Below are 22,435 nucleotides of genomic sequence, written 5' to 3'. Positions count from 1 at the left end.
GCCATCTTCTGTTGCTTCTCAGCTACGTTGGCAGAGAGCTGGATCAGAAATGGAGGAACCAGGATTCGAGCAGCGCTCACTCGTATGGAATGCTAGCATCGCAGGCAGAGGCTCAGCCCACTGTGCCACAATACCAATCCCTAGTTGATTTTGAAGGCTCTATCACGGTTGTACCTTGCTGTGTAGATACAGTATTTCTGAAAGAGTAGCGGGAAGATCATGCCGATATCCCAGACATCCTTTTTATATGAAGAAATTATAATTTGGCTCCTGGGCCCGGCATGGTGGCCTAGCGGCTAAAGTCCTCAATTTGCAAGTGCCGGGATCCCACCCTTGTGGGAGACCCAGAAGAACTCCTGGCTCCCGGCTTCAGATTGGCTCAGCTCCAACCATTGCAGCCACTTGGGGAGCCAGTCATCGGATGGAAGAACTTCCTCTTTGACTCTTCTCTCTGTATATCTGACTTTGCAATAAAAATAATAAATCTTTTTAAAAAAAATTGGCTCCTGGGCCCAGCGTGGTGGCCTAGTGGCTAAAGTCCTCCCCTTGAATGTGCAGGGATCCCATATGGGCGCCGGTTCTAATCCCGGCAGCCCCACTTCCCATCCAGCTCCCTGCTTGTGGTCAGGGAAAGCAGTCGAGGACGGCCCAAGGCTTTGGGACTCTGCATTTGCACGGGAGACCTGGAGGAGGTTCCTGGCTCCCGGCTTCGGATCGGCACAGAATCGGCCATTGCGGTCACTTGGGGAGTGAATCATCGGACGGAAGATCTTGCTGTCTGTCTCTCCTCCTCTCTGTATATCTGACTTTGCAATAAAAATAAATAAATACATTTTTTAAAAAATTGGCTCCCAAGTGATGATAACTGAAATTGAACAATCTGCAAAGAATGTGGAAAGGCAGAGTTCTGGTTCCCCCGCCAGGGCCACAGTCGACCAGACTAGATTGTATTGAAGTTGAGATGTTCCCCATTTGGTTTGCCATATTGTGATGCACACCTCAGCATTTCCGAGGGTTACGGTCCAGTAGGTTTCCATGTTGTCCCTGTAACAGAAGGTTCTTGCTGGCCTGCCCTGGCTCCTCTGCACATTGCTCATCACGTTGCGTCTAACCTGAGCCTGTGACTAATGATATTTAAAACTCCCCGATGCTTTTGTGGACGGGCCTTGTGGAGACACCGCCCCTCTGCTTCTTGCCTTTGTCTTCAGGTTCCGTTTAAAATTGCCATCTTTCATATTTTGGTAGGAGAAGCCTTTAAGTGGAAATGTAATCTGAGTGTTCTGTTTAATATACGGACCCAGCATGAACATTTTGAAGCCAAGTCCTCCCTCTGTAATGTAAGTGGGAAAGTGCAGTGGTGTTATTTCAGGAGGAGACTCGGGCAGCTGAAGGACAGCTTTGCAGGGAGCAGAAGCGAGCCAGGTGAAATCAATTTAGCACAGCTCGAGCTGCTGGGCTTGCTGTCTTGAACCTCCTGTTCCTTTGAGTCTCTCATCTAAAGCCGTGGTGTGGCCAGAGTCAGCCCCGGGCCTCTAAGCGGAGTGGAATGTTGTCAGAGAGTGGACTGCTTTGTGATTTCCTTGTATCAGTCAGGCTGGGTACCATAGAACCTTCTTGAAGCTGTTTCATCATTGTGTGCACTAATAGGTTCTTCAAAGCATAGCACATGCCTTCATGTAAGGGCCCTCAAGGCATCAGCCACCGTGTGGGGCTGTGCAGCTCATGGGGGACAGCCCTCTCTCCCTGTGAGCAGGGACTCGAAATGATGGTGCCTGCCTGTGATGGTTTTAAGATTAGTGAGAAAGGTGTACAAACTAAACTATATGATCAAAATCTTTAGGTTTCTACCGGTTATTTTGTTCTTCTTAGTTGGCTTAAAACATTTTGCATCTGGTAAGAGGATTAGAAAGATAACTGAACATGAAATTAATGACATCAGCATGGAGGCCATCCTGGGAGGAGGATTGTTAAGTGACCATTTCCGGAATAGTTTTAAGAAAAGAGCCATAATGCCTATGCATGTGTCAGGTAGTTCTTTGTTCCCTGGGCTATGGACACACTGGATTCAACACTCCAGGACCTTCTACCTCTACCTTCCCCCTTTTTTTTAAAGATTTATTTTTTTCACTGGAAAGACAGATTCACATAGAGAAGGAGAGACAGAGAAGAAGATCATCTGTCCAATGGTTTACTTCCCAAGCGGCTGTAACAGCCAGACCTGACTTGATTCAAAGCCAGGAGACCGGAGCTTCTTCTGGGTCTCACACGCGCTGCAGCGTCCCAAGGCTTTGGGTCATCATTATTGCTTTCCCATGCCATAAGCAGGGAGCTGGATGAGAAGTGGGGCAGCCAGGATTCTGCTGGGACTCAGCCAGCGATTCCCCCAACTAAACCACCATGCTCAGAGCTCCAACTGTGGGGGGAATTGCAGGATTTGTGGTCTGAGCATGGAGTGCATGTAGCAGAGCTGGTCCTGCTCAGTGGCTTGGATGGAGGGGTGGACGGCATGCCCAGATGCACGTGCAAGATCGGACAGTGCACTGGAGCCTGCAGAGGACACCTGGTACTGTGGCAGGGGAAGGAGGGTAGCGAATATCTGGGCAAATGGAGATTCTGAAGTGGACTCTGTCAGCCAATGGACCTTGGGAGGATTTCCTCTTCATTGGAGTGGCGAGATTGACAGCATTTCAGAATTAGCAAAATCACCTAAGCAGAACCCTTGGGGAATGCTCCACACCGGGGACCTGGGGTGACATCGGGTGGCTGTCCCCATCCCCGCATCCTGATGCAGTCAGTATGCTGGATACAGCTTCCCAAATGGCCGCAAAGGCCAAAGCTGAGCTGATCAAAAGCTAGGAGCTTCCTCCAGGTCTCCCACAGTGGTGCAAGATCCCAAGACTTTGGGCCATTCTCTACTGCTTCCCAAAGCCACAAGCTGGGAGCTGGATGGGAAGTGGGGCAGCTGGGACATGAACCGGCACCCACATGGAATCCTGGGTTTGCAGTGGGAGGATTAGCCAATTAAGCCATAGCACTGGGCCTCCTACCTCACCTCTCTCCTGGGCTTTCCCTTACCTTTCCTGGCATAGCCACTGCCCAGGAAACCCAGCTCTCTCAAGTTACCGTCATTTGCTCTTCAGCTGTCTCCTTGGTGAAACTTACCATAGCTGCAGTGCTGTGGTTACTTTGTGTCAGGTGTCTGCCTTCTAGCCTGAGAGGGACACACTGTCATTTACGTATTTCAGTCTAATCACAAGCAAACAAGGAAGTCAAAACCATGTTTTAGAAATCTGCATTCCGTAGCAGTGTGTGATCTCAAAGCCATAGGGCTCACCTCTGACTGACTTACGCTGGATCGCCCTTAACCTGGAGTGTCGAGCATGTTTCCTGCATGCTCTGAGTGAATGAATGATGAGTGAATGGTGGGATGAAGGAACGACCAGCACACACATTTGTGCAGATTGTAGCCCCTATTTGCTGGATGATAACATTCCTTTGAATCTTTCAGACAAATGCAATACTTAGTATCTGCATTGCTGTCGGGCCCGCATTACTCTATTTCTCTTTGAAGGAGCTTGTATTCCAAAGTGAATGCATTGCTTCTCACTTGGTCTGGAAGAGTATGATCACATTGACATACCTTTATCTTCCCACAGCTCCTGCAGAAGAATGGCCAGCTGTCCACCCTCAATGGCTTAGCGGAGCAGGGCAACCTCAACCTCCAGGAGGGAGACCTGAGTGGCCAGGAGGAAGCAGAAGTCATCCTCCCTGAGGGTAAGCCCCCTTCCTGCCTCTGGGCTGGAGGGCAAACGGCACTTATAATGAACTCTCACGGGGTGTCACAGACAATGCACTGCCCCACTCACCACGGGCAGGTGAGCTTCACAACCTGAATGAGCAGTTGGTTCCTACGGGCTGTATTTATCTGAGAAGCTAGGTGGCCAAGGTCCTTAGCTCTTAACCTTGTGGTTTCTGACCTGAGACATGCTTCCCTGGAACGTAATGTCTTTTGCTGTTGTTGTTGCTGTGTCCCAGCTGGGGCCCAGTGCTGGATGGGACTGCTTCCTGGGAACGCAGAAGTGGTGATCACTGTCAGAGTCAGTATCTCTCACCCAGAGGAAGCCTGCTATGCTTGCCTGGATTTTTCAGGGACACTCTGCAAGGTGCACACCCCCACCACCGTGAACTCTGAAGTGTTGTGTGTCTTGAGTTCAGACACCCCGGAAGGGAGGTTATTGGAGAATGAGTCATTTGCCTCGTTCTTGCACTTTGATTTTAGTCTGTGTTGGTTGAGGTCCAAATGGAGCCATGGCCAGCAGGTCTCTTGTGAAAAGTGAGAGGCTGCATGCTGAAGAAGAACTGCCCTATACAGTGCATTCTCATTTCTTCATTCTGTTTAATCGTGAGATAATGAATCACCTCTTTTGAAGATACATAAAATGATGACTTGGCATGTGTGACATGCATAAGACAGATAAATGGAAGGAAGAGTCCTGCGGAAGGAGATTGGATGTTGCCTGGGTTACATGAGGTTCTTCCAACATGTGGAACCTGTTTCTGTTCTTGTTCGATGCCCCCACAGAGCCGCGTCAAGCAGGGAGCTGCTTTTGAAGTTGATGGGAATACTGCTCCTTACACAGCACCACAGGCACAATATAAAGCCAGGAACACAAGCCTCACAGACGGGGTGTTTGCATGACCTTGTGGGAGAATTTCACATCATTTCTTCCCAAACAATTGGAATGAACCCAACTCAAACTCCCAATGCTGTGCCTTTTCCCAGATGAACTTTTGAATCAAATCAAGCCACAGCAATCTTTGTGTTCACTGTGGCCAAGTCGCCATGTGAGGTGCTTCAGAAAAGATGGAGAAAGATGACAGATGGGTCTTCCATTTGTGGTGCTTACCAGGTCTCTGGAAGGGTCCATGAGATTAAAAAAAAAAAGAAAAAATAGGGCTGAGACAAGCCCACTGGGTGATAACCTAACAGATTTTGCAAAAGATGAGAACTGTTCTGAGATTAAGTGGGACAATCCCCTGAGATTAGAGGGTGGGGTCAAATCCAGGCCTGGAGGATGGCATGTTGGACGGAGATGTGTCAGGACAAGGGACGCTCTCCAAAGTGTGGGGGACAAGAGCAGCCAGGGTTTCGCAGGCTTTTGTGCGGGGCCTGGGAACTGTGTCGCTGTGCATTGGCACCTTGGAGAACCCACACGTGGGTCAGCAGAGTCCACTACGGTAAGCCCGCGAGGGCGAGTCTCCTGGCTGCTGTGCGGGAACAGCAGAGTCCCAGCAAAGAGTTTTTAATTGCAGGGTGCAGAGTGAAAGGCCGAAAGGAACACTGGGCAGGCGGGACAGGAGGATTCTGAAAACAGGGTATGATTTAGAAAGCTTTTAGAGGACGCTGGGAGACCCCTGGAATGGGCCACCCAGGGAGGACTGGAGTCACAGGCTCCTTATCTAAGTTGGCTGATGTGCTGGGTGGATAAGAGCGAAGGATGGACAGGGACATGTTTCCATCTGATCCCAGATAGCCTGTTTACCGGGGTCTGCTGGCTGTCTTCCCCTGGGCCAGACGCGATTCTTTTACATTTTAGCCACAGAAGTAAACACCGATTTTTAGAGAAAGTGATTCTGGCTCCACCCTATGACTCTCTGTCTTTGTCTTCCTCCGAGCTGACCCGGGCTTCTAACCATGGTTGACCTTGGGTGTCTGAGAAAATAACCTACAGTCCCACGCAGGAAGAGTGGTAACTAATCCACTTTGTTCTTTAGGAGGACGATAAAAAAACTTTGTCCCCAAGGGAGGGCACAGCTAGATGTCCCTCTGTACCCAGAGGCTTTTTATGTTGTTTGTTGTAAAATTTACTTTTTAAAAATCTGTTTGAAAGGCAGAGCGACAGGGAGAGAGGAAAAGAGAAAGATCTGTTGCTTTACTCTCCAAATAGCCACAAGGGCCAGGGTTGGGTCAGACCAAAGCCAGGAGCCTGGAACTCTATGTGGGTCTCCCACGTAGGTGGCAGGGGACCAAACACTTGGTTGGGGAGGGGGGGACCATTTTCTGTTGCTTTCTCAGGCACATTAGCAGGGAGCTGGGTTGGAATAAGTGTAGCCAGCATTCACACAGACGCTCTGATATGAAATGCCCAGGTTGCAGGTGGAGGTTAACCCTGCTGGGCACGATGCCAACCCCACACCAGTGGCGCTTCTAGAGAGCTTGTTTTTGGACGGCTGTTGTGTTGGCTTGTTGGAGCATCTGAGGCAACACACTCCACTCTTTGTGTTGTCTGCCAGGCAATGTAAACAGAGACGAGAGTCTCCTTGTTGAATTATTAAACAGCATTTTTTTTTTGTGCTTTTTCTGACATTAGTGACAGGCTGCCTATGACCGGAGTTCATGGGTATTTTTATGAACCAGAATTGTACACAGAAGTTTATTAGAAACAAGATAACGTTTGTCGTGTGAATACTTCAGTGTAGGAATTGGGCCATGTTGCTTTCGCCTTCAGTCAAGAGCAGGCCTGTCCCTCTGGTCCCTAGGAGGTCAGTGGCACTTAGTCCTGGTAAGTAACAACATCAGTGGGCATTCTGTTGGAGAGTTCTAATTTTGAGTGGCAGAGCTATTTACACAAAGCCAGGAGGGAACTTATTTTCCCCGACTGTTTCACTCACTCTGAAACCAGAACTGCAGGGAATTCAGTCAGTCCTCTCCTCTGTGCAAGGATCTCAAATCCTTGTAGACTTTGGTAAGCAACAGAAAGAGCGGACTGGCTGCTATATATTTTCGCAACTGAAAAGCAGAGCCAGAGAGGAGGGCTTAGGAGGGCCTTGGAGAGGAAGTTGTTTGGGGGCCATTTTGACGTGTGCATCAGAGGCAGCGCTTGGGAAGTTGCCTTCTGCAGTACCAGTCTCCCACAAAGGCATCAGTTTTGAGTCCTGGCTACTCCACTTCTGATCCAGTTCTCTGCTAATTCGCCTGGGAAAGCAGTGAAAGATGGCCAATGCTTGGGCCGCTGCACCCCCTGGAAGACCCAGGCAAAACTCCTGGCTCCCGGCTTCAGCCCGGCCCCGCTCTGGCCATTACAGCCATTTGGGAAGTGAAGTAGTAGACAGGAGATTGTTATCTTTCTGTAAATCTGCCTTTCAAATAATAAAAGCACATATTTTAAGTACATGATCTGGCAGAAGCACAAATCTTTATTTACAATGGGGAAAAAAAGGACATTGTCACAAATGACTTTAGCTTTGGAAATACAGTCTCTTCTGAGTTCTCTTTAAGTGACTTAGCAATTTTTGGAAAATGTTAATATAGAAAGGCAGCCCGGTTCCCTCTCCCCAACTGGAGAGTTTTGTCATGTCACGTCACTCCCAGCATTCATAGGGGCTACACAGGTGACACTGGTTTGTGGCAAATCTACCATCTGATGAAAACAAGCAAACAAATAAACAAAGTTCCCTCCAACCAAATTATCAGGTTTTTTTTTTTTTAATATTTATTTGAAAGAGAGAGGAAGAAGAGAGAGATCTCTTCCATTTGCTTCTTGATTTCCTCAAATGGCTGCAGCCTCCAGGGTGGTCCAAGCTAAAGGCAGGAGCCTGGAATTCCATCCGGGCCTCCCAGTAAGCGGCAAGGGGACAAGTACCTGGACTGTCTTTCACTTGATAATATGCTTTTCCAGGCATATCATCAGGGCACTGGATCAGAAACAGAGCAGCAAGGATTTGCACCCCGGGTTCTGCCATGGGAGCCAACATCACAAGCAGCAGTTTAAACTTGTGTGCCACATGCCAGTCCTTATTACACCTTTTGTAGTCTCTGGGTTCTGTGGTTTTCTGTACATTAAACACCCGAACAAGAATGATTTTATAACGATACATAGGGACCAGTAACCCCGTCGCCTGTGACACCAGCATCCCATATGGGTGCAGGCTTGTATCCTTGCTGCTCTGTTTCCAATCCAGCTCTCTGATAATGTACTTGGGCAAATAGCGGAAGATGGCCTCAGTGTTGGGACCCTTACAACTGCATGGGAGACCCAGATGAAACTCCAGGCTCTTGGCTTTGGATTAGCCCAGCACTGGCCGTTGTGCCATCTGGGGAGAGAACCAACGATTGTAAGTTCTCTGTTTCTTCTCCCGCTCTTTCTCTCTGTAACTCTGATTTTCCAAATAAATAAGTACATTTTTTAAAGGCATCGTATCCAAGTTTGGGGTAGATTTTTCTAATGAAATCATGTCAATTAGAAGAACTTGTAGATTTCAGAAAGAAATTCAGTTATCCATTAGGCAGATACTTGTGTGTGCGTGTGTGTCTGTGTATATGTGTGTGTGTGTGTGTGTATTTTTGCCAGACTTTGGAAAATCAATACACCTAAATTGAAAAACTTAGCACCTTGCTTGTTTTGATAGCGATGTAATCAGTCATCAAAGAGTGTGTGCGGGATTCGTTGGTGCTTTCAAGTTATTAAGTGATAGTCTCAGATCAGGATAGATTTATCATTTACAAAGCAGTGATTTGTGTCTTGATGCGGAAGATACACAGTGTCTGACAAGCCTGTTCTTTCTATTCTTGACGCGTCAAGCTTGTGGATGTGCGCAAACAGTGGTGATCCTCTCCCGGGTTTTTAAGTTATTTTTTTGTTCACATCTTTCTACTGTTCGCACACCCAAAGTTGAGGACATTTTCCCCTTGCTGTAATGGAGCAGTAAGCAGCCTGGCCCCTTGCCTTCTGGGGCCAACTGCTTCAAAGCATCGGCCGGTGGACTGAAAGGACCAGGCTGTGTTGGATGCTGTTCAGAAAACAGAGAGGAGGCTGCTTCTGGAGCTGTAAATGGACCTCTGCTGTTACACCTGCTGCGATCCTGGACGTATCCGCTTGCCGCCACCACCCTCTCCTCCCTCTGCCAGAGGGGGTGGGAGAGAAATCCTGGGGAAAAAAAAAAGTCCTAAATGTTGTTGCTTAGGGCAAGAGTCTCTTAGAGGGAGTGTATTATTTCTTACACTTGCAGAACTCTGCTTTCTTCCATCTGGGTCCTTCCCCCCAGACACCATCGCGCATGGCAGATTCATTACTCCGTTGTTTCATGGCTTCATTTGCAACAGTGCGGGGCATTTCATTTTTCTCCTGGTGCTTACCATCACTGTCTTTGCCTTAATTAAGTTTGCCGCTGGAACCCGCCAGCGCCTGGTGGATGGTTCCGTGGGGACAGGGCAAGGCCGGAAGGCTGTGCCCCGCCTGCGGATCTGGTTACCTTACAGAAAATCCATTCTGCTGGGAAAAGGCACTTGTTGCGGCATTGAACACGTAATAATTTTATCTGGAAAACAGTCCCCCAGCACCTGCTCTGGCTCTCTTTAATAGGAGAAACTCCCCTACCCCCATCCTTGTTTTCCTGCAAGAGCCTGCTTTCTCGGCTCAGAAGCCTGTGTGTGATTTCATTCCATGTTTCAGTTTGTGACATAAGTGGCCTCTTGTTAACATTTTCCTGAAGACAGAGGTGCCTGTGACCCACATCCGGTATCTGTCTCTTACCTCCACGGCTACTGAAAGACAAAGGACCTTGAGAGCAGAGATTTCTCAGCACAGATGGCGTTGGATGGGGACAGGGTTGAGCTTCTCTTCATTGTTACGGTATTTGGAATGTAGTAAGTGCTCAGTGAATGTTTGAATAAGCAAAAGCAGTTTTCAATTTCAGACATCATAATATCATATACTTTTAATCACATGAGAAGGAGGAAGAAGGTGTTTTATATCAAGTCATTTTCCATGTCGTTAAATGCTGCAGTTTCATCAGGTTTATCCCAGGCCTGATTCCTTTGTCGTAGCAGCACTGACTAAATCCTGCTCACCTCTCCACACTGGGCTCTCACAGGTGCTTCGGGCAGGCCAGGTGTTGCATGGATACCTGAAATCCAACCCTGACCTGCCCAGCAGTCAGCAAGGATTCCCAGCAATGCTATCAACCGAGGGCTCAGCACACAGAGAGACCCCCGACCCACTCGGGCATTTCAGAGACAGTGTGACTACATGGTATGCTCTTGAGCTGTATCCTGCTTCGGTCTGTGTTGGAAACTAGGGACAGCACGTGGGCCACAGCGATGGCGTGCAGCGGCTAGGACCTGCTTGGAGTTCATCTCGCTCTGCGGCAGTGTCTTGATGTAGCTGCTCTGAAATCAAGTAGTCATTGACTGACTTCGGGGGCAGATATTCCTTTGCTTTCATTCTCAAGGGAACAGATTTGTTATTTAGTTCTCAGCAGCCAAGATGTACAGATAAATCTATTGTCCTTGGAACTACATTCAAGCCAGGCCAGGGAACTGTTGTTTTTCCTTCTGACCTAACGAAACAACGGGGCAAGGGGTGAGAAAAGAAGGAGAGGAAGACTTTGATTCATCTTCCTTTGTCTTTTTTTTTCCCTTACGATATATATTTTGTTTCATTTGAGAGGCAGAATTACAGAGAGAGACAGGTAGATGTTTCCACGCACTGATTCACTTCCTAAATGGCTGCAGTGGCAGGGCTGGGTCAGACCAGGAGCCTGGAACTTCACCTAGGTCTGCCGCGTGGTGGCAGGGGCCCAAGCACTTGTGCTTTTCCTGCTGTCTTCCTAGACACGTTTGGCAGGGACTAGACCAGGAATGCTGCCACTGCAGGTGCAACATATCCTACTGTGGTGCAATGCTGCTTTGGCTAAGTCGCCCAGTCCAGGGCACAGCAACATGGTGATGCTGCTTTCATCATTTTTTTCTGTGTGACCTTGATTCAGAAATATCCATTATCTCATTCAGAGTCGGTTTTCATCGTAAAACAAGTATCTCCATCTCTCTGTGAAATTCTATGACTAACATCAGTAATAGCATTAAAAACAGTGTATGGTAAACATTTAGCTTAATGGTTAAAACAACTGCATCCCACATCAGGGTACGTGGGCTCAATACCAGTTCCTGACTTGAACTTGCTGCTAATGCAAACCCTGGAAGGCAGTGGTGATGAGTCCTTGTCCCCACATGGAAGAGTCCAGCTTTGGCCTGGCCCAGTACTGGGTGTTGGGGGTACTGGAGTGGATGGAAGGCAGTGTATGTGTGTCTTCCTCGCAAGAATAAATACATTAAAAACACACACAAATGGTGGATTAGCTATTGGAGACAATGAAGCAACCATAGGTGAGAATCATGGGCTAATTGTGTTCTAAAAGTGTCTTTCTTGTCTTCTTTTTTAAAATCTGAACTCCGATGCCACTTTAGATTTGGAATTTTTCTTGAATAAGAAATTTCAGGAGGGGCAAGTTTATTCAGGATCATCTCTTCTGGCAATTGTGCAGGTGTGACAGAGTCAGATGAATTCGTTTCCTAAGTTTGTTGCCCAGGAGCCGGTCTCTCCCTGGGTGTTACCTCTGCAGCTCCTGGAAGCTTGGGGCCGAGCGTTAGGGATTGGTTACAGGTCAGGATGGCGAAAAGAATGCGGCAGCTGTTTGCCCTAAAGGCTGTCAGCCAAGCAGAGATCGTATCTGGGATCTCCCTAATGCTAAGGCTCTTCAGGTCCACCCTTGAGGAGGGTCAGTGTTCTGCCTGGGTGGTCAGCCTGGCCCAGCAACACACCAGGTGGTTCACAGTGAAAGCTGCCATGTTACTAAGGTGCTACTAGGAACATTCTATCCCATTAACCATTCTCTCAGTGCCTTTAGACTTACAAAAAGTGCCTTAGGCGAGGTCATGGATAAAAAGTGAAATGGGTTAATCACAGTCTGGGAGCCTGAGAAGGCCCACACCAGGGGGTCAGCAGACTAGGTGTCCAGAGGTGGCCTGGGTGTTCACGCTTGGCACACCCACAGGTGTCCCTCATGTGAGGAGAGGGCCGAAGGGGCTCACCAGGACCCAGCCTGTGCTGGAAGGGGCTCCCAGGGCCCCTCCTGCTCCCACCATCACCTTGGAGATTAGGTTTTCACATAGGAATCTCAAGGGAGCATAAACATTTACACCACAGCAGCCATTGTATTTATTTAATGAAAATCTTTTAGCTGTTTTCTCAGGCACTGACTCCAATCTCACCTAATGTAGTAAGCCCTGAGAGGTTCTGGCAATGATGTATTCTTGAACACAATGTTCCTAGATGATAAATAGCTTGGTTTGATAACATCCGAAGAGCCATCTTTGAGCTTAAAATTCAATACGTTTTTAACCTGTCCGCGAAGACTCACTCTCAAAGACCATACTTTGAACTTTTTCTAATTGATTTTACAGTTCAAGTGTTTGACAGCCTGACGCCAGGTAGTCCTCCCTGACTCCCTGTGTTAGTAATTGAGGCAAAAAGTGATGTTTGCTGGATTGGGTTGGATGCCCTGGTTGCTTTAACGTATTTTACACGGACAGTGCAGTATTTAGAACAATACCAAACACAAGCGAGGACTACTAGACTGGGCAGGTTAAACAACACATGAGTATTTTCTTACAGTCCTGGTGGGCTGCAAGTCCCAGATCACACTGTTGGCAAGCATGGTCCCTCTCCTTGTCTTGCGTCTTCTGGGTCCTCAAGTGGTTTTTCCTCTGTGTGTGCATCTCTGGGTCTCTCTAGATCAGAATATTCTCCTCTTGGGCCCATGTTGTGGCACAGTGGGTGGGGCTGCCGCTTGTGACACAAACATCTGGTTCAAGCCCTGGCTGCTCCACTTCCAATGCAGCTCCCTGCTAATGTGCTGACCAGACGGAGGAGGATGGCTCAAGTTTGGCTCCTGGCTCTTGGCTTCAGCCTGGACCATTTCAGGAGTGAATCAATGCTTGAAGCTCTCCTTCTCTAATAAGAAAAATTGAAAAAGAAAATGTAGAGAATAAAAGTGTATATTTTCTTCTATTGGTGGCGTTGTGGCCCAGCAAGCTAAGCTGCTTCTTGAAATGGAAGTATCCCTTGTTAGAACACTGGTTTGAGGCTCAGCTGATCCAGCTCTCTGCCAAGGCACCTGGGAAAGCAACGGAAGATGTTGAAGCACTTGGACCCTGCCTTCCTGACAGGAGACACGGATGGAGCCCTGGGCCACTGTATTCACCTCGGTCAGCCCTGGCCGTTGCAGCCACTTGGGGGAGCGAGCCTGCTCTCTCTCTTTCTCTCTCTCTGCCCCTTCAAGTAAATACATAAACTTTCTAAAGACCCTCTTTGTAGAAGGACACCATTGAGGGGACCTGTGCCTGCCTTTAAAGTTTGTGTCCCCAAATGCGCTCACACACTCTGAAGTACTGGTGGGAGGGTTTCCACACACGATCCTGGGAGCCCACGACTGAGCCCAGAAAACACCGCTTCCATGATTGTCCGTCAGGACTGGGGCCTAGGAGTCTTGTAGCAGAGGACCTTGATGCTGTCAGGAGCAGGTGTGAGGCTCCTCTGCTCCAACCCTTGAAGATCTGGGGGCAGGTGTTCCGTAAAAGGAAACCATTTATTTCACTGGAACAAAAATTCGCCTGTCTCCCTCTGTCCTCCTCCTCCATCCCTGCGCTGCCTTCTGGAACGACCCCCACAAACTCACCTCCTGTTTCCACATGGCAGCCCTCTAAGCATTTGAAAACATTTCTCGCATCTTCCCTTTCATCTTTTCTTCCCTAGGCAAAACATCCCCAGAGAAAATAAGCTGTCGCACATAAAAAGAAAAATGCCAGGGCTTATATATATTTTAAATAGGAATGTGTTTGATGGAAGCTTGCCAAGCACAACTGGGTTTCGGTTTCAGTGGAAGAGTTTATTTCTCAAACTCTTTAAAACGTGAGAATACCATCAGTTGCTCTACCCCGAAGGATTGATGAGAGAAGGTGAGTGGTGGATCCAGAAGCGCATGTCGCACCGAAAGGGGTTCCAAGGATGTTGCTGAATGTGCTGGTGCCGAGAAGCATGCAGAAAATATCAATCCGTGTTGACACGTATTTCTGACCCTGAAGTCATCAGTCGCTCTATTGCTACGTTCCTCAACAGGGTGCGTAGCGACAGTCCTAGGCGAGGCATGTTAGCCAGCAATCACAGGAAGAGAATTTCAAATAGTTGTAAGCCCAGGGGAGGACTTGGTGGTCTCCGGCAGAAGGTTCTGGAAGGAGAGCTGGCTTTGCAGCTCCTGTGGGGAGAAGCTGTTGTATGTATTCACATCATGTTTGTGGCCTCCCCGTGTGTGCTCATTGCCACAGACCAGGCGTGTGTGTTTCTCCTGCAGATTCCTGTTGATCCCAGTCACTAAGGTGGTGGCCCTTCTAAGGTAGTGGCCATTCGGACTCAGAGTGGAGGCCTTCTGGCCTACAGACCTGTGAGAGTTGGGTCAGCTAACACACACCCTAGCAGGCAGCAGCTGGGGCTCCTGCAGGTGGGTCCCTGGCACCCCTTTAATTCAGTTCTTGACTCTTGCCTTTCACCTGGCCAATCCAGGACCTTGCAAGCATATGACAATGGGTGGGAGGGCTCTCTCTGCCTCTCAAGTGAAAGAAATAGAGCTGTTGGTTCATGAACTGCCCAGTCCGTGGTTCTGTGTAATAGCAGCCTGAGGGGACAAAGGCACTTGGAGCATGAACATGTTATGAAAGCACCGTGTTTCCCTCACGCTTGATAAAGTCTTGACCCCAAACAGCCCTCTTGTTCATCTCCATGCAATCTTCACGCAGGAAGCTTCCCATTCAGTCTACAAAATCCCGGCCTTAACACCTGCCATATTACGTTTTGCAGTGCCCTCTTTTCCTTTGTTCTCCTTTTGGATTTGCTATTGCTCAGATTCTAGACCTTCTAGAATGCTCCTTATGAAAATGTTCCCTCTCTGACCTGGTGCTGTGGCGCAGTGAGTCTGTTCAGCTGCAGCCTGTGATGCGGGCATCCCCCATGCGTGCCGGTTCTTGCAGATGAACGTGGGAAAGCAGGGAGGATGGCTCAGGTCCCCGCCCCCCACATGGGAGAGCCGGACAGAACTCGGGGCTCTTGACTTTGCCCTGGCCTGGCCCAGTCACTGCAGCCATTGGGATGGAAGTGTCTCTCTGTCTCCCTCTTTTCGTAACTCTGTCTTTCAGTAAGTACATAACTAACCACCACCTTCTGTCTCTTTGTACTTGGCTCTGTTTTCCAGAAAACATCCTCAAGTCTGGACTTCATTTTCCTGTTGTATTTTTAATTTCTTATTTTTTTAAAGATTTATTTATTTTTATTGGAAAGGCAGATCAGAAGATTTACAGAGATAAAGGCAGAAAAAGAGAGAGAAAGATTTTTCATCTGCTGATTCACCTCCTGATGGCTGCAGCAGCCAGAGCTGAGCTGATCCATAGCCAGGAGCCAAGAGCTTCTGGGTCTCCCACACGATACAGGGTCCCAAGGCCCTGGGCCGTCCTCAACTGCTTTCCTAGGCCACAAGCAGGGAGCTGGATGGGAAGTGGAGCTGCCAGGATTAGAACCAGCGCCCATATGGGATCCTGGCACTTATAAGGTAAGGATTTAGTCACTGAGCTGTTGCACCAGGCCCTGTATTTTTAATTTCTAAGAATTCCTTTTTGATGTTCTAAATATTCTTTTTTGGAAAGTACTTTATTTTTTTATCTTAGCTGTAGTATTTCTTTTTTTTTTTTTTTTTTTTTAAAGATTTTATTATTACTGAAAAGCCGGATATACAGACAGGAGGAGAGACAGAGAGGAAGATCTTCCATCCGATGTTTCACTCCCCAAGTGAGCCGCAACGGGCCGGTACGCGCCAAACCGATGCCAGGAACCAGGAACCTCTTCCGGGTCTCCCACGCGGGTGCAGGGTCCCAAAGCCTTGGGCCGTCCTCTCCTGCTTTCCCAGGCCACAAGCAGGGAGCTGGATGGGAAGTGGAGCTGCCGGGATTAGAACCGGCACCCACATGGGATCCCGGGGCTTTCAAGGCGAGGACTTTAGCCGCTAGACCACGCCGCCGGGCCCAGCTGTAGTATTTCTTAATGTTTTTTTTTTTTTTCTTTTTTTTTAAAGCCGAGCTGGAGAGGATTTCTGTGGCTGCCAGCACTGCAGGGGCAGCCTAGGCTCGCTGTCCCACGGCGCCGGCCCCTGCGATGGCCCCCCGCTCTGGGGCTGCTTCCTCTGCTGGGCACAGCTTCTGTCTCCTCCACATTACATATTTGTGTGTTTTTCTCGCTCTTTCACGTTCGATGTTTTTGTTCCATGTCTGATTTCAAGTCAGTTTCTCAGTTAAAGATTGACTGATGTGTCACTGGAAAGGAATCTGGGTGGATCTCAGCATCTTCTCCCAGGTGGCTCCGACTCCCCCACCAGGCCGCCCATCCTCACCTCTGCGAGCAGGGTGACCGAGCGGGGTGACGGCAGGAGGCCTGAGGAGGGGAGACCTCACGCCACATGGAGGCACACCATGCTTTTCCTGATGGCGGCCTTAACGTGTCCTTACTTCCCGACCCACCCCGGCAGTTAGCCCCCAGCACCGTGAGCACCCACTCGCTTCCTGGGGAAACTGATTCTCAAACATATTACCTCTACAGAGGCTCTTTTCTTTTCTTTACATTTAAAACCAGTCTACTAGGTTCAACTTGTAGGGGGTAAAAATCATTTGAAAGCACTTGGACCCGGCGTGGCTAAAGTCCTCGCCTTGCACGCTTCGTGATTCTGTATGGGCGCCGGTTCTAATCCCGGCGGCCCCACTTCCCAGCCAGCTCCCTGCTTGTGGCCTGGGAAGGCAGCTAGAATGGCCCAAAGCCTTGGGACCCTGCACCCACCTGGGAGACTTGGAAGAGGCTTTGGGCTCCTGGCTTCGGTTCGGCTCAGCTTTGGCTATTGTCACTATTTGGGAAGTGAATCATAGGATGGAAGATCTTTCTCACTGTCTCTGCTCTCTGTATATTTGACTTTCCAATAAAAAAAAATCTTTAAAAAATGTCACTTGAAAGTACTGCGTCAGTGTACATAGTTATGATGAAAGTGTAGGAAAATAATAGATTGTCTCTTCATCTCATTTACCAAGTAAATCTGTTGATACCAGTTTAGCTCCTTGCCACGTAGAGGCCATCAAGAATTCATCTGGAGCCCCGTGCGGTGGCACAGTGGGTTAGGCTGCCCCCTGTAGTGTCGTACCCAGCACTAATTTGAATTAGTCACTCCATTTCCAATCCAGCTTCCTGCTAAAGCTGCCTGGGAAGCTAGTGGAAGCTGGCCTGTCTGCCCTGTACCCACGCGAGAGACCTAGTTGAGGCCCCTGGCTCTTGGCTCCTGGCTTCAGCCTGGCCGATTCCTATTGTGGCCTTTAGGAGAAAGAACTAGCAGATGGAAGATTTGTCGCTCCCTCTTTAACTCTGATTTTCAAACAAATAAATCTATCTTTAAGAAGAAAAAAAGAGCTCATGTGCTGTCTAGGGAAGTTAGATATACTTAGCTGGATGCAGCAAGAGAGGCCCTTTACTTGAGCATCTTGGCAGTGGGAAGGGCCTTTCTAGAAGGCTTGAGCTGGTGCTGGGTAGCTCAGAACAATGAGGCCATGAAGGCTGGTTCTGGACTGGATACTGTCTGTTTAGTCCACCTTGCATTGCGATGGTGAGAGCCCTGGGCTGGTAACCTCAGTTAAGAAAAGCCCATTTGCTTTTTGGCTCACATTCTGGAGGTTCAAGGCTGTTACCTGGTGATGGCCTTGCTGTCAGAGCCCTGAGGCAGCACTGGGCATGATATGGAAAATAAGGATTTGGTATTCAGGATCTCCTCTGTCTCTCCCTTTGTTTTGTTTTTAAGATTAATTGATTTATTTGAAAAGCAGATCCACAGAGAGACCATCTGTGTATCAGTTCCCTCCACACGTGGCTGCAGTAGCCAGAGCTGGGCCAGTCCAGAACCAGCAGGAGCCCAAGGAGTGGGGACATCATTCACTGCCTCCCAGGCACATCAGAAGGGACTGGATTGGAAGTGGAATAGCTGGGACCCAACCCAGTGGTCCACTGTGGGATTCTGGCATCACAAGGGGTGGCTGAACCCTGTGGCCTATGCTGGCTCCATGTCCTCCTTATAAAGTCATCAGGATTCATGACGCTGTCTTATCCTACTCACCTTGTAGAGCTCTCACTGTCAACAACATAGTGGGTTAGGCTCCTGCCCTCTTCCGCCTCAGCACGGGCTGCGCTTCTATGCACGAGCCCTGGGGGACTCCTCCAGGTGATACAAATCCCTAGCCCACTGCAGAAGTGCTGTGATATTAGGTGTCTTACAAACGTCTACCCAGGAGTCCAGGAGCTGAAGGAGGGGTGACTGCACAGGTGGGGATGCAACAGTCTTCATTCATGTCAGCCCGAGGAGGGATGCCCTGGCCACCTGTGCGAGTGCCTTATCTCATTGGGTTTGTGCTGTTTGTGTAAGATACAGGCTGGATCTTCAAGCTCCAGAACGAACAAAGGCGATGTGCCATAGCTCATGAGTAATTATTTCGCAGGACTATGTGTGCACACAGCATTATAGATATATGGGGTTAATTAGCTTTAAATGGCCCTCAACTATTTCTTTTTGATGTGACTACTAGAAGACTGTAAATCATGCCTGCACTTGGTGAGGGGTCACGTGATGCCTTGGGGAGGTGCCTGCAGTTGTTGAGAATCTGTGAGTTCTGGACATACCATCCATCACCATTATTTCTTTTTTTTTTTCCCCTAAGATTTATTTATTTTTCTTTCAAAGTCAGATATATATATATAGAAGAGGAGAGACAGAGAGGAAGATCTTCTGTCCGATGCTTCACTCCCCAAGTGGCTGCAAGGGCCAGAGTTGCGCCAATCCAAAGCCAGGAGCCTGGAGCTTCTTCTGGGTCTCCCACGTGATACAGTGTCCCAAGGCTTTGGTCTGTCCTTGACTGCTTTCCCAGGCCACAAGCAGGGAGCTGGATGGGAACGGGGCTGCTGGAATTAAAACTGGCACCCTTATGGGATCCCGGTGTGTTCTAGGTGAGGACATTAGCTGCTAGGCTACTGTGCTGGGCCCTGTCACCATTGTTTCTTGAAGCCTGTGACTGTCAGCTTCTGGGCTCTGACCTCCCTTTCCTGGCTGAGATTTTTCTTCTCGGAAGGCACTACCTTTCTCCTCACAGGCTATTTCAGGTGATCATTTACGGCTGCAGAGATACCAGCATCGGATTAGGGTGCATTCTTTGAAAAGCATTGCTGTTTTTCTAAGAAAAGGAGCAAGGAATCTTTAGCCACCCTTTTGTGCTATCCCCTCCTCCCCTGACCCTGCCCTGTGAGCCAGCTGTCACCTCACCGCAGGCGGTGGCACCCTCATGGGGAATGCATAATTACATTCTCCTTCTGGAACATACTCAGCAGTATTAGTGATCACCTTCATTTGCACCTCAGAATGGCACTGATATGATGGAACTGCTCTTTTTAAAAATTCATCTTATTATTTATTTGAAAGGTAAAGACACGAATGGAAATTGTGTACCCACTGACTTAGTCCCCGAATATCCATAACAGCTACATCCGGGCAGTCTGCAGCCAGGGTCTGGAGCTCCGTCCTGGGGCTCCCATGCAGGTGGCAGGGACCCGCTCAGGTACACAGGAGCAGGAAGTGAGAGTTACAGGTGGGGTCAGGACTGGCCCCAGGCACAGGGATGTACAACAGGAGGGTCCTAAAGAGCATCTTTGCTGCTACAGCCAACGCTGCCCCTGTGACGCTGTTGGTCTCCCCTCAGCGCATGCTCACGAGGCTTCCAACATTCCTTCGTCCCTGGTCACGGAGCCAGCAGAAGAGTCGGGTCCAGGGACCGGCCTTTCAATCCTCTGCGATCCTGCTTCGGTTTTATCAGGGATGTACGCAATCTCAGGTAGAGGATTTGAATCGCGTGATACTGAGGAAAGAACTGGATTCCAGAGACCTCCTCCTCCATGCACTCGGAGTGGGGCTTCCAGGCGGTGCTGGCCCACTGCTCACAGCCCTGACTGTGGTTCATGTGGGTTGTTTCCGGTCATCAAAGTCACCGAGGCTTGTCACATGGCTATGTAAAATGTGAAAAATCTTCAACAGAAAATTTCCCAGGGTTTGTCTTTCATTTTCCTTTCTGGGCTCTCCCTCCCCCACCCCCATAGCTCACGTGCACACAGTTACATATGCATTGTAAGTAGCAAAGCTTAACTGGTCTCTACCGTGCTAGTGCAGGGTCCCAAGGCTTTGGGCCATCCTTGCTGCTTTCCCAGGCCACAGGCAGGGAGCTGGATGGGAAGTGGAGCAGCTGGCCTATGAACTGGCACCCATGTAGAATCCTGGTGCTTGCTAGGAAAGGACTTTAGCCATTAGGCTACGAAGCCAGGCCCTACTGGTACAGATTCTGCCGTGGGGTGAGCTCATCAGTCTGCAGAACGCCTTGTCTTTTTACAGAATATAAGCCGACTAGCTACCTTTAAAAATAGGTAATCTAGGATCTGTTTATTTGAGAGCTCCCATCCCCTGGTTCACTCCCAATGCCCACAATGGGCTGGAGCCAGAGAAGCCACACAGGCCAGCCACATGGGAAGTTCTGCTTAGTGTCTGCTTCCACAGCAAGCTGGAATCAGGAGCTAAAACTGGGAAACAACCCAGGTACTCCAGTGTAGCTCACAGGTGTCTGACCCAGCAGCTAACCACCAGGCTGACTACCCAAACCACAAACTACTTTTTAATAAGATGTAATTCACCTGCCATGTAGCTGACTCGTTTCAGATACACAACCCAGTGGTTTTCCATGAATGCAGAGTTGGACAACCGTTGCCACAATAACTTTGGAGTATTGTCAGCCCAAGGAACCTTGCGCAGAGTAGCAGTCACTCCTTCTCACATAGCTCCCCAATCCTTGCTGACTGGACATGTTTCATGTATTCAGATTTGCCTCCTGGGGGCATTTTGTATAGGTGAAATTTAAGCACTAGCTTCTTTCATTGACAGCTTTTTTCTTTTTAAGAATGTATTTATTTATTTGGAAATCAGACTGACAGAGTTGGAGTGACACACAGAGGGAGAGATTTTCTACTTCTGGTTCACTTCCCAGATGGTTGCAATGGCCAGGGCTGGGCCAGGCCCAGGCCAGGAGCAAAGACCTTCTCCCACATGACTGCAGCAGCCCAAGGACTTGAGCCACCTTCTGCAACCTTCCCAGGCAAATTAGCAGGGAGCTGGATTGTGATTGGAGCAGCCAGGACTCAGTCACTCATGTGGGCACTGCTGGTGACAATTGTACCCACTGTACAGTCCATTACTCACATTCCTCTCTGTTGTGGCATGTTCCAGCACTTTCTCTGTTCCTCTTATTGTTGGCTAGTGTTCTCTTGTGCAGATGTGCCCCATTTCATTTATTCCTGCACCATTTGATGGACAACTGACCTGCCTCCCTTCCGGCTGCTGTAGATAGCACAGCTGTGAGCTGTGGGCAGTTTGCATGGCTGTCCATTGGCATTTCTGCCAGGTAAAGAGCTGACAGCTGCGTCATAGGCTAAGTCTGTGTCTAGCCGCAGGAGGAACTGCCTAGCTAGTTTGCAAAGCAGTTGCACCATTTCTTCCTTTTCTATGCTCTGTCTTATTTATTCATTTACTTGAAGGGCACAGTTATACAGAGAAGGAGAGAGAAGAGATCTTCCATCTGGTAGTTCATTCTCCAAATGGCTGCAACCGCTAAAGCTGGGTCAGGTCAGAGCCAGGAGCCAGGAACTTCATCTGGGTCTCCCTGTTTGGTGCAGCAGCCCAAGCACGTATGCCATTACGCACTGCTTTTTAAAATACACATGTTTTTAAGATTTATTTTATTTTTATTGGAAAGTCAGATATACAGAGAGAAGGAGAGACAGAGAGAAAGATCTTCCATCCAATGATTCACTCCCCAAGTGAATGCAATAGCTGTTGCAGTGCCGATCCGAAGCCAGGATCCAGGAACCTCCTCCAGGTCTCCCACGCGGGTGCAGGGTCCCAAGGCTTTGGGCCGTCCTTGGCTGCTTTTCCAGGCCACACGCAGGGAGCTGGATGGGAAGTGGAGCAGCCAGGATTCGAACCGGTGCCCATATGGGATCCTGGTGCGTTCAAGGCGAGGACTTTAGCCGCTAGGCCACCATGCCGGGCCCACCCACTGCTTTCTGAACAGGAAGCTGGAATGGAAGGAGCCAGAAGGCCAACAGACACTTCCATGGAGGATGTTGACATCCTAAGTAGAGGCTTAACTTGCTGTGCCACAGTGCTGGTCCTTTGTTAAAAATTTCTTAAGCTGTCACTTGCAACCTTCCTAAGGTGATCTTTCTAGCCTTGCTTCCAGATGCGGTCCCTGGCATGCGGTCCCTCCCCTTCTCTCCTAGCTGTCCTTTGCCCTGCTGTCCCACACCTTGTGTCTCCAAGCCCAAGGTCGGGGTGTCCTGCTTGTTTTCCAGGCGATCTCAGGGTGAGCTATAGTGCACCATGCCCGCCTCCACCTTTACATGTGTGTGGCTTCATCCCACTAGGCTGAGTGTCTGAGTTC

General features: G+C 49.0%; 1 protein-coding gene across 1 annotated transcript in view; it reads left to right on the top strand.

The window, feature by feature from the left end:
* Positions 1-22,435, top strand: part of AKAP12 (A-kinase anchoring protein 12) — a 94,786-nt gene that overhangs the window by 53,084 nt on the left and 19,267 nt on the right. Inside the window, exon 2 of the mRNA XM_058668900.1 lies at positions 3,657-3,774. Coding sequence (XP_058524883.1) covers positions 3,657-3,774 — 118 coding nt within the window. The remainder of the gene's footprint in view (positions 1-3,656; positions 3,775-22,435) is intronic.

This window comes from Ochotona princeps, chromosome 1, assembly GCF_030435755.1.
Source record: "Ochotona princeps isolate mOchPri1 chromosome 1, mOchPri1.hap1, whole genome shotgun sequence".
Taxonomy (NCBI): domain Eukaryota; kingdom Metazoa; phylum Chordata; class Mammalia; order Lagomorpha; family Ochotonidae; genus Ochotona; species Ochotona princeps.
The sequence above is the reverse complement of the archived record's forward strand: the minus strand, read 5'-3'. Positions and strand labels throughout refer to the sequence as shown.